At 40.0% G+C, this 17,309-nt stretch overlaps 1 protein-coding gene across 1 annotated transcript in view; it reads right to left on the bottom strand.

Annotated features, from left to right (window-relative positions):
• The window catches only part of LOC111249050 (uncharacterized), a 33,450-nt gene that overhangs the window by 10,047 nt on the left and 6,094 nt on the right, over positions 1 to 17,309 (bottom strand). The window contains exons 2-3 of the mRNA XM_022802349.2: positions 7,307 to 8,061; positions 5,036 to 5,497 (exon numbers count right to left, since the gene is read on the bottom strand). Coding sequence (XP_022658084.1) covers positions 5,036 to 5,497; positions 7,307 to 7,676 — 832 coding nt within the window. The 5' untranslated portion in view covers positions 7,677 to 8,061. The remainder of the gene's footprint in view (positions 1 to 5,035; positions 5,498 to 7,306; positions 8,062 to 17,309) is intronic.

The raw sequence follows: 17,309 nt of genomic DNA, 5'->3' as shown, positions 1-17,309 counted from the left end.
GATCGAGTCTATAAAGCTTTATATCTCGACGAAGTTATAGTGCCTATAAAAGCTTGCATGTATTATGTAGTCTTAGTCTAGTTTTATCTTTTCAGCTCTTATCACAAAAATAGTGCTACATTTTTTTTATCTGCTTTAATCGATTATTAAGTCGCACAAGAAAAGGAAGAAATATCAGAGGCCAACAGAAGTTCCTTTTGTAGCATGGACAGTTAACATCGTTTAAAACGTCACCCGCCACGATTCATCATACATTTTCGCGAAAAGCAGGCCACCATGTGAGTAGGTCAAGTACATTTATAATTAAGCCTTGTATGAGTAATCTTGTAGCAATTGTATTAGCAATAACAACCATAATAGGATTTGAAACTACTGTCAAAGTATTACCTAGGTGAATCCCGCAAGAGTAATACGAAATAGAATAGAGCAAAAGTATTCAAAAATCTTGTTGAAGCTATGACAGATGTATACCTTCATCGTTACTGACTGATACGTATTTTTGATTGAATGTAATGGCGACACGTAAAATACTACCGTAAGGCTTCTACCTGAGAGCTACTCTGCGTAGACCTAATACGTCGATGTCCATATGCCTCGGTAAGTTACTTGACCACCATTTTCTTCCATAATCAAATTACCCTGCAGAGAGAGATATTTTGAATTGAATGTGCTTCGCTTTTAAGCATGAACTCCTATGCGTCGTCGGCGCACCCATTACTGTCGTAGTTTTTTAGCATCGATGCACGAGGCCTTCAAAAATATGAGAAGGCAAAACAGCCAGCGGCTATGGACTAACAAAAACAACGCCCAAGTCAGTTATACCGGTTGCGGTGTGGCAATACGAATTGACGTCGTATCAACGTGAAGTGCCTCACAGGAGCACGCATGGCCGCCGGCATACTAATTTGTAGACTATATCGAATCCATAAACGTGATGTCACGTAAACTGCCAGAAACGCTAGAAAATACGCCAGGTTAGTACGACTACAGACTTGTAGCTCACCTGATGGGTTTTGTATAACAACTCAAACGCTATGAAAAGTTAAGCTGAGCTCGGTTGTTCCTACCGTTCACAGCAATGCAAACAATACGTCACGCACTCATATATATAAACTACGTTAGAAAACATATCTAAGATCAATTGAATATAGGGGAATGTAACCAAGAGAGGCTTCTATCTTCTAAGAAGTTTAGGTTCATCAGGTTGAGGTTCGAAGAAAACTACTATCTCACAGTGTGATGCTATCGGCATGAAAGGCGTTCTTTTAATTAGCAGAAAAGTGTCTTTTAGCCTTCGCAAGGGTAGTCAGCGGGTCTTTTTCTAGTTTACTTTTTATATGCTAAACTGGGCAAGGCTAATTCTCTTGACCCTCTTTATATATAGTGTCTCCGTTTTTAAAAATTGGGCTAAAAAAAAAATGACAGTTTGCGACAGATTATATTACTCTGGCATCAGGCGGTAAAATATGAGTAAAACTGCGTGTAGAAGTCTAATACCCAAATACTCCTGAACCTGAATGCCGAGACTGCCTTTCCAAATAATAAAACATGACCATAACAAATTTTTCATATCTTGTCTTCAACATTATACCATATGCAGCATATTTAACTTTAATTCATTAAAGTGGGGGTAATAGCAGAATTGTTCCCACAGTGCATCTATGCCGTAGATTGGGCTAGGGCTCGTCAGATAAGTTCCGTAGTTGAGTAATAAACTCCATTAAGTAAGACGTAATTAGTTTCTTTGTAAAATGTTTTTCACAGCGAGCAAGTACCGTACGCTTAAATCACATTGTATATGCAAACTTCATTTTACATGCTGAAGTCTGCCAATGCAGTGAAGCTTTAAATATGATACCTATAAAGATAAAAAATACCTTTAAATAAAAATGAAACCCTTACTTTTAGCTTCTATATAGTGGTGCAAACAAATGTTACAAATGCAAACAACAAACTATGATCAGGACTACGCTAGAACTGCACTCCGTATACATACACATAAAGCCAAGAAAAAGTGTGAGCTCACTGAAAGCCGAATGTTAATGTACGTTAAGCTGCAAAATAAATACTAGCTGAAAAGTTTGTAATATATATATATTGATTTCCTGCGCCTACGAATGGCCGTAAGTCATGCAAAAGTCCAGTCATCTTTATACCTATCCAGATAGTTCGTTTTATTCAAAAGTCATACGTTTTAGGCGAATATGTCGGGGAAGTAATAATTCGATCGGAACGATAGACCGTGTTTACGGAACAGACACACTTGACCACTAATGACGCCATGGTAGACCCAAGACGTGACAGCCCCGAATGAGTCCTGCATAGTAGGACATCACGACAAAGCGTTGTTTAATTCTGGTTTGCTTCATATAACGTCACGGATCTCTCGAAGGGAATAGCATTTTTTGAAAATAGCAACAAAAGCACCATAATATGTAAAAAAATTGATAGAATCACAAGATCAAACATCAGACATTTCTGAAATAAACAAGCACATGCTTTTTGCTTACGCAGGAACAACTCCAGGAAGCTGTTCGCTCATGCTGGAATTTCATTTTCGAATTCATTAAACATCGAAGGGTTACGTAATCGCAAGTTCCACTTCCGAAACAAATTTATATAATATAAAATTAATTTTCCAGTATTTCTTAATGGATGGTTCTCCTAAGAATGTATCAGCGATTTCAGCTTTGAACAATAAATAAGTGGCTTTAATAAATTCCTTTATAGAATTTAATTGCATTATTTTTTTACTTATCATTTTTAATTAATATAAAATAACCAGAATTTAAAAAACAACGGTGCACTGGTTCAAATTGGAGTTGATTATTTGAATAATTGCTAAAATATTGATAATTTGTTTTATCAAGAACCAGACAGATATTCAGTGTAATTCTCTAACACACTTCAAACCTATCTATTTTTACCAGCCAGCCGCCAATAACTGAACAAAGCCAGGACGATAGGCTATAAACTGTCGATACACAGAAAGACCAAGAAATGCGGAATAGATTTAATAATGTAGGTATAACTAGACTACCACTTTGGCTTTTTTTTTCTAAATTACAATAGAGTTACGATTACTTCAAACGAATCGTTAGTCGTGAAAAGAAACTGTTTCCTAGCAGTTACGACCCTCCAAATACTTTGCAGACTTCTTGTAGAAAGATCTTCGACAACTTTTCGGGAATATCCCCCTATCATGATGGCTCATGTGATCAGCAGACACCTCCAGTGACCATCAGCTATCCCAGCTGCTTCGTGTTAGGTTATCCTTGGACACACGTGAGCAGGCGCCGATGATGGCGCCAATGTCATTAGTAATTTCGTTATTTCCATAAACATTGGTTTAATGTCACTCGACAATTTAACAGCAATCAACGCGAGAGTAGCTGGTGCGCTAGAAAAAGCAGGATTATTTCAAAACTCAACGAAGCCATTACTTACAGTAGTAACTAACGGTCTACCGTCGCGGGAACGTGGCCACCACATAAATACTATATATGATGATGTATAAGATTGCTCATTTTCATATGAGGAACAAAAACACACAAGAGACTTACGGGCCACTAACGCTGTCGCCATCAGCAAGCACCGTTAAATTAAATAGGACCGTTTAGAAAAAAAGGACAGAAAGCAACGCGCTGGTAGGAAGGAATATGTCGACAAACTTTCTGACAAAGCGAAAAAACTAGTAGGGTTAGGATCGAACTCAAAGGAAAATGAAGCAAGAAGGCAAGCTAGAACGATTACTAAACCAGTGGCTACGATTGTCATTTTGCGCTCACGTTTGCCTTCACTTAGGCTAAGAGAGATTAAGAGCAGGACGACTCTAAAAAGATAAAATTAGGCTGATCAAGCTTATGTACCGTGTAGCATTTAATTCCATTTGGTTACGAAGGGTACAATAATGGAGGCCACAGTGTTGTAAGTATGATGAACATTAGGACTATCAGATACATATATACGTAGGTACACGGTAGACATAAAGCACACGTACATGCACACGTAGGCAGTGGCAAAATTGATGTTCACGAGCTAATAGGTTCAAGAGCGCCTACGAGTGGTATTCTGGACATGTCATAATGCTCTTATGATGTTTACTGTTGTTTCTGCTCCAGAATCACGAATGATGATTACCTAGTCTGCGATACTTTATAATTTAGTCAAACAGTACATTGGGGCAATCGACTGGACCAATTGCTGCAGTTCTAATATGTATATCATCACAACAATTGTCTCAGTTTAAATAGACACAAACAAATACAGGTTTACTATTAAGACAACGAACATTGTCCTCGTTATTATTAGTCTGCATTAGTTCTGTTTCGATGAACTTCTTCTATCTAACTCAGCTCGACCTTCAACTATTCAGCACTCACCAAACAACCAACTGACAATCCATCTAATCTATCTACTCGTTCTGTCATAAATTTATTCTACCTCGACCTGTTCATCCGCGTACCAGTGCCTATTGTGTTGATGATGCTGGCTACTCCAAACGCTGGAAAACGCAGAGAAGAATCTCCGGTATTTCAATAAAATTATAATAACAGTAATAATGATACAGCAGGAGAAAAAATCAACCCAGTTTCCATACTAGCTTAATTTCAGAAATAAGCGCAGGAAAAGCAAACGTCTAGTTGAAGTGACGTGAAAGCTCGTAGAAATCAAATCTCATTGGATTAGGTCTAACAGACCTCAAACGAGGACTGAAAAAAATTTATTTTATAAATTTGCTCAGTCACATAACTCTTTGACAGGAAATGACGTGACCCATTATTCCCACTGAAAATAGATACGACATTCGCAGAGCTATTCGCTGATTGATGTAAATGGATGAATAACGTAGAAAAAATAAATCGTACAAAAACCGATCGAGAATGCAAGCAACTTGTTTTGTTCATAAATAATAAGAAGAAAAACCCGGCGTATCACACATTCATACACAGACACATTCTTGTCTATATACACTGAAATCCGTGATAAGTAGAAGATAAAAAGCATCATAGTTATTTCAAGCGAACACACACACCTGTCAAAAGCACGGGATAATATGCCGACAAAAGACTTTTAGCCCACTTCAGCTCTGCGTTGTCCGGACTCGAAAAGTAGAAACCTCGTAGAGCAGTGGCGACACAGATCAGTCCATACAGCGCTTTCTGGGTCGTTAGACGTAAGGCTCGCGTCAGTCGATTCGTCCCAGAGGTGGAGCTATGATGTCGCTGGAACTCACAGCGAATGCATATCGCCAGCTGGACGAAACTGATTGCGCAGATCGTATAGAAGATCGTCGAAAAAGCAATATAGAATGAGAGGTTAGGTTCCTGACAAGTGCCGCCGGCAAACTCGACCTTGCAGTAGCACACACCCGAAAGGCATTCACCATTGCCACCACAGCCCCCAACGCATATCGACGCGTTGGCGTCCCCATTTGAAGGGTCACCAGCTCCAGCTAGCATGGCAGACAGAGGGAGTCCGCTTGGATAAGCTGAACCTGCGAAAAAATTGTATGCAAACAAAAAAAATGTATCGTATTATACGCATCTACAGTTTGTACCGTATTTATTCGATAAATTTCACCTAAGAGACCGACAGCAAATGATGAAGGCCAATTTACTGCTTGTGGATACACTGCCGAAACAATACGCGTATAAAACCAAGACCAAAGAATAAAAATTGACAAGACATGGGCCTATTACTTATCTGATGAGTATCTTTGCTTTTATACGCGTTTTTTTTTTAACTTTCTTTCTGTATCTGGTTATAGTGCAGAAAAGCGGACATCTAGCTATATCTAAATCGTACTATGATCTGCTCTGCGAAAAGTCTACATCACCAGGTCACCATTATTAGCCTGCTACGCGCAATTGTCCTGAAGAAATTGACAGTATAAGACGCGGAAGAAGGCAACGTGAACGGAAAAAGCGTCATTGTATGCTAAAAGCTGGTATATTTCTCTCATAAGCACCGCTTCGGTAAAAATCTAGTTTTTAGCAAACGTCTTATCTCAGCAGCAGCAATCCTAATACGAGGCTACAACAAGTGCCCCTGACACTTTTCCGTCTTGATATAATTTCATCCTAGAAGATGCGATCGATATCAAAATATCCTTATCACATAGCGGACCCTACATCAAAGATATCTGCGATTCAGCACGACACTGTCATTAGAATTCTTCGACCTAAATTTTATTTATTGGCTGTGCTTCATTTGACTAATGTCGCCTATTGTGTTTATTCTGCTCAAACAGTTAAAACTCAGTTGAAACGTAACTTTCGGTAACATTGAAACTTCCCAAGATTTTTTAAAGGTTTATTGAGACGTACTCCACAATTAAGATCGGACAGATAGATATATCTGATCATTATTCAACGAATCGTAACAGATATATTTTCTGATCAATTCGTCTATAGTTATTAATGAGTGTACGTATAAAAAATCGGTTCTTATACCGTACACAAGCCTTTTCGTGTCAAGCTTTTTTGCGGAAATTTTCTTCTACCTTAGCGCCATCATTTCGTTCACCAGTTACCTTTAAATACTCCAACTTCTGCTACTCATTTTAGGCTATAAATGATCTAACTTTTAAAGGCTACTTAATCATAGAGTGAACAACGGCTTACTTGCGCGCCGTCAAAATGCAATGCCAGCCTTTAGCCTCTTTTTATCTTCCTCTTAGATAATTAAGACCTCTGCGCATGTGACATCTATGGCAATCATTGGTCACAATGAATCTTTATGTGCTCAAGGATATTTTTGATGCATACAAACTTTAATGACACAAATCGCTTACGAAACCTATGTTCGCTTAATTTCAAGGGCAACTTCAATAATCAAATGATGATAGCCAAATCGTCAGGAGCCCTAAGTCTTGTCTATTCACACAGTGTGTTACAGGTCGTTTAGTGACATGATATAAACACTTTTCATAGCCGGATTACTGCTCAAATAAAGGTAGGCAATTCAATTTTAAAACGTACTAAAAAGGAGATAGTGACTTGCAAATGTTACGCTAACCATTGGCTTTCAAGCGGATAAAAAGACGATGTTACTTAGCGACACTATGGAGAAATACTGTACTATATCAGTATACATATTTTTACATTCTTGTATTTTTTTCATGTATTTTTTCCATTTTCAGAGATTGTGTTAACGAACCATTTCTAGCGCATACGAAATAGTGGTCTCGTGTTCGGGAGTTTCAATTTTTGGACTATAGAATCTTCCAGCTATGGAGGACAGTTAAAAGCACGAGCTTCCTCGACTGAATTAGCCGATCGTTTCAGCCAAATAAAGAACACACCTTGACTGAGATGTCTTTGGAAGATTTGCTCAGCGATGACGTGTGAAGCGGATAGAGGCTGTTCCACTCCTAAAGCTTTGAAACGATAACCCAGATCTTGAATTGGACTTGAGACTGATGTAAGCGATTCACTCGAGCGGCAGCATATTCTCGCCGATGATGATGATGATGATGATGATGATATCGCACCACCGCTACCCTCCCAACCTGCAGAGGTAAGGGATATCGATACTCCCACGCCACTGTCAAGTGTCAACTGAGATGAAGGTACCGGTTGCCACCCACCACCAGCGGCTGGTGTAGGCAGCGAGGATTGGGTCGCTCCAAGCGCGGACGCAGGCGACCTTAGGGTAAGGCCGCCTCTTGTCATCGTATCATCGCCTAACCTCCGAATTCCAGCACGCACCCTAGTGTCCCTCAGCGCTCTACAGCAACGAACAATGAGACGACGACGACGACGACGACGTCACCGTCGCCGTTGTTCTCTAATCGTACGAACTTACCGCGACAAAACAGATGTTCGCTTAGATACCCAGGACACAGACAGGATAACTGATTATTTTGTCGGCAGAATGCCTGAGTTATCGTATCTGGTGCAGACGATGCTCGTAGGCGAAGAGATGGAACTACGGATTAGCTCATTCGCGGTAAACAACCCGAGTTCAACACTATAGCGTTGTCAAGGCGAAAACCGCTTCTTCTTGCAGCAAACTTTAGCTCCGGAGATCATCACAGATCACAATAGACATGCTTCCCTGAAAGTGTGGAAGGAAAAAAGAAGTTTCATTTAGAAACTATTCTCCTGTTCAGAAAAGACTAATTTCTTAGATGGCTATCAGCAGAACAATCTAGATAAATCTAATATCTGTCTGCTGCTATTTCTAGTTTCTTATCGAATGACCAATAGCGATGCATGTACAAACTGAACTTGTTGAAATGGTTGCTGTCTAGGTCAGCCTAAAATATATGACATAGACGAATCGCTTACTTTACGCCACTAGTAGTATTTCTACTCTCAGGACTATGTCAAGCTGAGTCCGCTGACAATTCGTATATCAGTCGGTTCGGTTTGTATCTGTTATCTGTTCACTCGGCTATCAAGGGCCTACTACTACGAGTGCGTCCTTCACTTACGTAGCTTATTGGTGCCCACTAGAACTACTTAAACATTGCATTGTCTATGTGTGGTTTCACAAACACGTGTGCTTGTGTACTAATGTCGGTGCGTGGTTGTTCCACTGCCCGTATCTTCCTAAAATAAATCCTAAATAGCTGACAAATTGCTTCAGCGCGTCCACTGTCCTAATTGACGACTGGTGCATAAGTCAGCCTTCATATTCCCAAGGCAATCGCCATTAATTCCAACTTTGTCCTAATTTAAGGGAAGCCTTGAGAGGATCAACGCATAGTCACGTCCCGCTGGTGCGTTATCAGACCATTTCTAACGAAGCCAGATTGCTGATTTACAGCGAGATATCAGACGCATGTCCAGCGAGCGGTGCGTCATTTACCTTCAATCACCAACCTGAAGTCCAACATAGAGCAATGTTAACATACTGAAGTAAACAAATGATAGGCGTCCTAGTTACTAATAGCGATAATTATTATCGAGCATTCAAAGACGTGAAACACACAGTAAATATAATAACCTGTCTCTACAAGAATTACTACGCTAATATTTCCAGCGAACAATATATACTAAATAACATCACGGTATCAATATTACAAAACCATGATAGATAGATATTACAAACCATGGTAGATTTCGATTAGAGTCAAATGCAAAATCTTCGTCGAAATGGCGAAAGCGGCTAAACACCGAACTGTCTTGCAATTTTTCCCAAAAAAAACCGGCCAAATCCTTCTGCAAGCTTTTGAAGGTACGACGTTTCACCTACAAAACCAGGTCGGTAATTGCGCCCATATTTCAACGGTTTCATTTCCAGCCATAACGAGTACGACTGTTGCATCAACGAAACAAGGCGCTCTATATATATATATATATATATATGGAAAATTAAAGTATACAATATCGTGGTAAAGTAAATGATTTTAGATAAGAACTTTATTTGAAAAAAGTGCGCTACGATCGAGCCGTCATAAAGGAAGCGACAAAAAACCGTGGCGACACCGAGCGAACGCATGTAGCATATGCTAATAAAGGATTCAAACAGACAACCATTGGACTGTGGAAGGAACGAGGTAATGACGACAGGCGATCCGCACGAGGCTATTGTCAGACTAAAAAGTGAATCCGCAACGGCAGTTATAGCTGCCGTGGACAGATACCAACTCGGGCAATCCTTACAACAGCAATCGACCCAATCTGCGGTCATAATTATCACGGCGGAAGCATCTAACGGCCGCAGCCTCTTCCGATTTACGTAGAGCGGTAGCATTCACATTCCGTTAACTATTTGACTGGGTTATTCTCACAACGACAGGATTCTCTTTTTACAAAAAGTCAGCCCATGAAAATGTTTCTACAACGATACGACTGGCTGTAACAGCAGCGGGCCGTGGTCTGTGGTCGTCCGACCGCCTTTCTCGCTTTGTGCCAGAGTAACGATAACATCAACGTGCTAACGCTAATAGAAAGATAGTCAAGCCGCTACAATGCCTAGGGTGTACTTGTTTCATTTATGGAATGGATACTCTATCAAAAAAAGGTGTAGCTCTAGCTCACTGAAAAGCATTGGAAGATAATGCTGCCGCTGCGTAAAGTGTCTACTGCGTTTGGTCCTATGGCCAGCTTGATGGTAGAGGTGACCGATCAATGGTACAGGGAAAGAATTTCGGAGGGGAAATACTGCCGTCGTCAAGGGTTACGCGAGCAGCTACTTAAATCTCGTTATGTAATTTGTCTCGAACATTGAATTTAGCAGTGCCATTTCTTCGAATGGCCAACGGCCACCACGAAACGGAGTGCGTTCGACCGTTTTTGAAACGTCACAGATGTCAGCTCATTGGAACGAGTGTCTGAAGGCAATCTATATAGTTATATATTTCTTTATGCAGCATCAAACAATAACGTTAAAGGCTCAAGAAGTTAAGAACGGTAACTAGCACTGGAATATTCGCGAGTTCGGTATGGATTGAGTTTCCGGCGCCTTATGTGAGCATAGTTCGAGTACAAATTTACATCTCCGATGTTAAACGAAGATAGGCTACCTATTCTGTTAAGACTAACGATCAGTGAGTCTTGAAGAATCATGTAATCTTACTAGTTAAATCAGCAGGGTCATCTTAAAAGGTAAAGACCAAATGCGTGCTCCATCTTAAACGAGCGTGATCTTGAAGAGACACTTAACGATCTATCAATAAATATACAAAAATAGCGCTACATGACGTGATAATGAGTCTACGAAGATAAACGAATGACGTTATATTATGCATCAGGAGTATTTTAAATATTTGATATGTTGCAAGCTGCTTTACATTTGTAAGTGGGCTAGCTATAACGCTATATAGTTCAACTGGACACACGAAGCTCAGGCGCGGCGGTGAAAAATACGTCAATATAATAGGATGAATAGTTATCACGCGACGATACGTCAGCGTTTGGTGCCAACAAGAGTAACAGTCTTTGTCACGGTTTCGGTTCGACTGACATCTTGTGTAGAAAGGAAGCATCACAAAGATGATTTATTCTAAGAGAAAAGTGCATAGAATCTCACGCTGCTTAATTCTATTTACGTTTTTTCTAGTCATGTCTGAGCATTTAAGCTAGCTCTTTATACACACTTAAACCATCCACTCACAGAAAAAAAAGAAATGTTTTATCTATACATAAATCAAACTTTTTTTGGAAATAGGCGACCCTGGTACACAAGTAGCAAACCTTACTATTCAGAGGAGCAAGTCTGTTGGCATATTTAGATCGAGTTTGAACGTTTGTTTTTTCCTTCAGACGTAACCCTTTGTATGTACTAAAACAGCTACTAGCTACGTAGAAGGCGGTTTGATTCAATTATTTTCTGTAAGTTGAACTGTATTCTATCAGTATTATAGGTTGGCCTAACTTACTCATGAGGACAGCACAAAGGGTTTAATTAGAATAAGAAGACGAAAGAAAAATTAAAGCAGTCTGCGAGTTTTCTAAGAGCAAGAAAATAATTTTTTCTATCGTTTGGTGTAAAATAAAAGGGGAAGTATCTTCGTATGGGTAAAGCAATGCGGCGTCATAATTATTCGTCGCTTAGGTTTCGTCTCGGCAAGACTGTTATTGTTACCAATTTCTGTTGTGTAATTGTAATCTTTACAGGGCCGACAATCTTCCACGTGAAGTAGATAGGTAAAATAATGTCCGGCGACAGTTCGATGCGTAGAGCTTCAAACCCTCAAGACTACTTTTCTACTCCATCCAATTTCCTAGGGAACAAACCTCGCCATCATCGTTATTATTAACATAACCAAACTCACAACTGACATCTAGTCTGTTGTTTTTGGGGCTCGCGGAACAAGCCCCAGTAGCGAACAGCAACGAGCATAACGCATTTGTCCTTTACTTACCTATTCCTTTATTTCAGTGGAACACTTCGAAACTTCTGCCGCTACGTTGTCTTTTTCAAACAGACCCCGTGATAATAACAGTAATAACTATTATGATGGTAATAATTTTATTATAATTTTCTATAGATAGCCAATCAAAACGAGGCAACGAAAAAAGCAGAACATGTTCTAAGTGTCGCCAATGGTACGATCCTCATAGGGCTAGGCTGGATGAATTAATTCTATATGCTGTACTGCAACATGCTGAAAGAACGAGACGCAGATCTCGACGATAAACAACAGTGCGGCTATCTGGAAGCACCCAATCAAAGTCGAGTTCTACCCTATCGAAGCTAGAAAAGCACGAACTGGTTTACTGTTGAGTCAGGTTACAGTCCTAGTTGTGCTTTTCTAGAAGGAAGGTGACGTCCGTCTGTCGTGCTTCGCTGAAGTCCTGATGCTTCCGTTGCCGTCACCATTAATTAGCCCTAACCTCTTCTACTTGTACTGGTAAGGCCGTTCAAACTAAAGTTGAAATGTTGACTCACTTACTCCACTAAGAACCTTCCAACGGAACGAGCCCGCGCAATTTTACGTAGGATCCACCTAAGCCCGGTCGGATCAAGTCGTCATTCTAGTAACGGAATGTCTCCTCATCGGCCATAAACGAAATTGATGAATCGAACGACTTTGATACGACGCCACAATCTAATAATTCTACGAACAACATTATGAGTTGATAGTAATATACCATTCACTAGAGCCATCGTTCTGTCGCTAATATTATATTCACGATGTTATTTTCAGAACGGCCACTACTCGGCGAATGAAACCATGACTAACTTTAAACGCATCACAAGACATCTGCAGATGAATCTACTAGAATTTTTTCCAGTTCGTTACGCCTTAAGAATAGCTGAATTTTGCCCATTTTCCGAACATAGTAAATTGATTCCGAGTAATTCGATTAGTCGATCCGATTGGAAGTTGACTCCGAATGGAACAATGCCTCAGTAATGGAAGTAAATGAGAACGACTTTAATACACTATACAAATGAATGGATAAATAAGCTCAGTTAGAATGCGCATGGAACATTCGCAAAACCTGATTGTAGGTTAGCCGACCTCGACCGTGACAAAGACCTGCTAGCCTAACCTTGCTCAGTGAAGCCCGGTCGCAGTTGCAATGTTCTAAAAATGATTTTCGTAAGAGTTATATACGACGCTTACCAAAAGCGCCCACAAAAGTGACGATGTAGCTATAACTAGCTAAGACTCATTTAATGTACGTAGGTAAAACCTTCTATTCTTTATAGTTGTGTAAAACATCAGTTACCCTACGTTTAGCGTGTGCGAACAGGTATGACATGGTCTAATAGAAAACAAACGAGAAGCCTCATCTCAAACGCCAATCTGATAATGACGGCTATTTAACGTTATTGTGATACCTATCAAACCGCATACTCATTTTCGGCTTGAACACATTTCAGGTAGTCCAGAGCCCGTTACAAAACCTGAATAAGAAAAACCTGAGGAAATTCAGCAGCATTACTTTGTGGAAGCTTTATCGTCACAGACTCACATTCATTCATTCGAATGAATGATCGTGACGAATCAAATTATCAAAAAACAATAATAATAACAACGACGTAATAAGTTAACGATGAACCAGGAAATACACACATATAAAATACTTGAAACACAATTTGATGTCGTGTGTTTTTTGTTGTCATTGAGTAAAGCATTCTTGTCTATGAGCACACCCTATGAATTCAGTTCCGCTGTTGTATAGAGCGATTACCCGATGGCGCCTGAAGTATTAAACAGCATTTTATATATACATGCGCTTAATACATATATATATCAATCAAAAATCTGCTAGTGCAACATAACAAAACATGCTGGGTCCATAAAACTTTCGAAAAAACGAATCATTTTAATCAATTGGCCGCAATAATTATGCAGCGTTGTGTCTTTTTAAACACACATACCCTCTAAAATCTATCCACTTTGGACTCGTGCCCGAAACCCAGAGAACAACATTTGCATCACAATACGTGAGCTCGTTCTCCGCTCGAGCTTGTCTCATCGGCATCGTATTCATTATATGCTGCGAAGTTCCGTTTGTTGTGTCCGCCATTTTTCAGTACGTAACCGGGTTGGCATTAGCATCTAGCTTCCCCCGACAATCAAAAACTATATATTAGTGATAGGACACTGCTGCAGTCTATTTACGATAGCAATTTTCTGTGAATAGTAGTCTGCGAAGATATCTCCCAGGCCCAAACAAAGCGTTATCGAATTCGGATGTAATATTACAGCTTCTAAGTTGACCCTAGAAGCCGCTAACGAATAAACTGCTGGTACCACAACTGTGGTACTTAATCCAGCGGTTTCTATTTTCACCACGGGAGGAGATCCTACGGCAGTTGAGCAACGTTTGTAGACCAAGTCAATAGCGACTACTCAAAGCTGAACTATTAATAGTCAAAGTGAGGGAATGAATCCCTGTGGCGACTTGCTGGTAAGGAACGAGCCAGTGCTCTCAGAGTGCACAGTTTAACAACGAAAAACATGCGTCAATTTTTCCGCTGAATTAATTACCACGCTCATCTCAATTACCGTTACCGAATCGAACGTCTGGCCGTGCTATAAGCACTCACTGTTTAATGAAACTCAATGATGTAGGCGTGAAAATACTCTATCGATATAACACATCGGCACATTATATCGAACCAATAGGCATAGGGAGACGAAAACAGCTAGGAAACAGCTAGAGATTGGTATCTAAATTTCGAAGTAACGGGGAATGTTAGTCTTGAGCGCTACTTGCTACCCGCACCAAATCAAGCTTCCACACAAACATAGTATTATTTAGTGTGCTTACTATTTTTTCAACGGCAATCAGGCCTACAGAAAAACCATTACCACGCGAGTAACAAGATTGCCTTTTTCTAGTTATAATTTTGACGATATGTTATTATTACTATTATTATTATTATTATTTCGCAACTTAATTCGCTATTACCACTATTATTTTTAGTAGTTATAGACAATTACAGGATACACTTATGCTGAAGCGCTCAGTTGACCACGAGAACAATTTGACAAATACAAATTCAGTTCGATTATGATTGTTATTTTACCACCACCCCCGAAGCGTGCACACGCAGGTAGAGATGTCATTCTCGCGCCGTTGCTTTTAACTTGTCCGATCGCATTATGCCCACTAGTACATTAGTTTTGTCCCAATTTAATCGGGTCGCCCATAAATTCAGCTGTAGTTCACGTAAAAAATAGGTTTCCTTTAAGTTAAAAATATGGGCACCTCAATCGACCAACTTCCACCCCTAGCGAATACACTGAAATTTGCGCTAAACTTCGTTAGTGCCCTAACTAAAGGTAGAACTTTTATGACTGATTAGGTTCACTTGCTATCTGAATTATTCACAACTTCAAACTAACTCCTCCTCAAATTCTATTACACTAAAAGGAAAAGACTGTTACAGCCACGGTTGTTAGAAGATGTAGAAAACAGACGAAACTACAATATACCCCAGCAATTAAGACACGTTCTACCACTGCTTTTTCTACGTGCCACATGTATAAGCAATGCATCGCTCCTTACATGTGGTCCTGACAAACATGCAAACTATCATCATATAATACATATTTGACGCTGAAAGATAGCACCGCTGGCTGGATTTTGCTTGCTGAGAAAGATAGAGACACGACGCACTCTGAACGGAACCATAATCAATCAATGCGGACTTGGAAAAGTCAACGGCACAAGGTCACGTAAACATTTATATACACGTTGTTTCTATAAACAGCAAGAAATAGGTAACGTGGATTTACAGCATAAACACAATACATACTAAATCGATGGAGCAACAGGTATACGCCTATTATAAACACAAGAATAGCAAAATAACAGACTTCAATCGAGTCGACCGTTTCATTTACTTGCTTTGACTAAAGCTGCTGTCACTGCCAGCACCGCCTTTGCCATATTTGCACCTCTTGTAATTTTTATCTGGCCAATGTATGTAGAATTTACACCTGTATTTATTTAAGGCTTATTTCGATTGATACAACCTCTATGCCGTACAGACATCCTTCCTCGAATTATCGTTCTCTTCCAAAAAAACATATGAAATTAGATAGACTAGATGCTCGTCTTTATTGTTGTTATTGTTGCTGGAGAAATGTCTTTAGAACTACTATTTTGTTGGTAGAGCTTTGAGCTGGTTTTTCTTTTTTTTTTTTTTAACTTTCTAAGCGCTCTCAATTGCAGAGAAAGGAAGCATTACTCTACGCAGAGGACCATAAATATGTCACTTGAGGGCAGGGCAGGCCCAGAAAAGCCGAATCAAACAGAACCGAAACAGGACTGTGGGCAGCCGCTGAATAAGCCTTAGCTGTTTCGTTACCCTGAACAAATAAACTAAATGCCGGCCGACAGAAATAGTTAATGAGGCATCACCACCGTTGCCGTTCCTGCTATTGGTTCTGTTCTAGGACAGACGTCAAATGCTTGATTGAACCACCAACATAGGATTACGATATCGTATAATATATAATTTAGACATGGCTTGTATAATAGTACATTACCCATTGACATTCGTCTAAAGCGATATCAGTAGGTTCATACGATGCCATCGAGGTCAACATGCAAAGTAAGTGGAAATTATCGAAAATAATACTATAGGGAAGCAAAGCTCGATGCATCTATTTTCTGTCGTCTATCTTTGCTTCTGGTCAGCTTTCGTACGGCGCTTAATCTAGCTAGCCTGTAAAGCTAGACTTTCCACGCAGAGCATTTACGAGTCTGCTTTAATACCTAGAAGTATAAGCCTGCACTTTGAAATAACAACCGGCGCTTTAATGGTCATAAGACTATTCCTGGTTCCCGCTCGTATTGTACAATGTATACATATATACTTGCACAGTGGCGCCGAAATGTATATGCGCTACTAGAATTAACCACCATTTTGTTATACGCTTCACAGTTTGGCCTATTGCATAAAAAGACGATTTTAATTTAATAGGCCCGTAACTTAAACAGAAGTATCCCAACCCTCCAAAGCTAGTCACTGTTGGTCTGCATTTATCGCTTGGACAGAGTAATCAATGGTGCAAAGTATTTTTTATTGCTATCACTTAGAGCTTTGAGCATTAGCAACTCGCGTCGGACCGATGATCCTACGCCAGTCATCCATGTACCAGCGGCCCCGACCCACAGGGAGGAATGACCTATGCCTGCAACGACTGGCAAACACCCGCCACCGTGCCGATGGCGGTAACTGACGAAAAGACGCAATCATCACCACACAATCATTAACAGCACTGAACATGGATATAGACTACTTCAATGAAAATAGATATAGACAAAAACATACGCGCACTCGCCTAACGTCGTTACCGTTCCTACCGTTCACCATGTGTGAACAATCATAACCGCTGAGCCATCCGGACTGTCAGCGTAATATCATAGATTACAATTAGAGCA

The sequence above is a fragment of the Varroa destructor genome, unplaced genomic scaffold (genome assembly GCF_002443255.2).
Source record: "Varroa destructor unplaced genomic scaffold, Vdes_3.0 BEIS01000001.1, whole genome shotgun sequence".
In the NCBI taxonomy this organism is placed as follows: domain Eukaryota; kingdom Metazoa; phylum Arthropoda; class Arachnida; order Mesostigmata; family Varroidae; genus Varroa; species Varroa destructor.
This window is presented reverse-complemented; position numbering and strand designations above follow the sequence as displayed.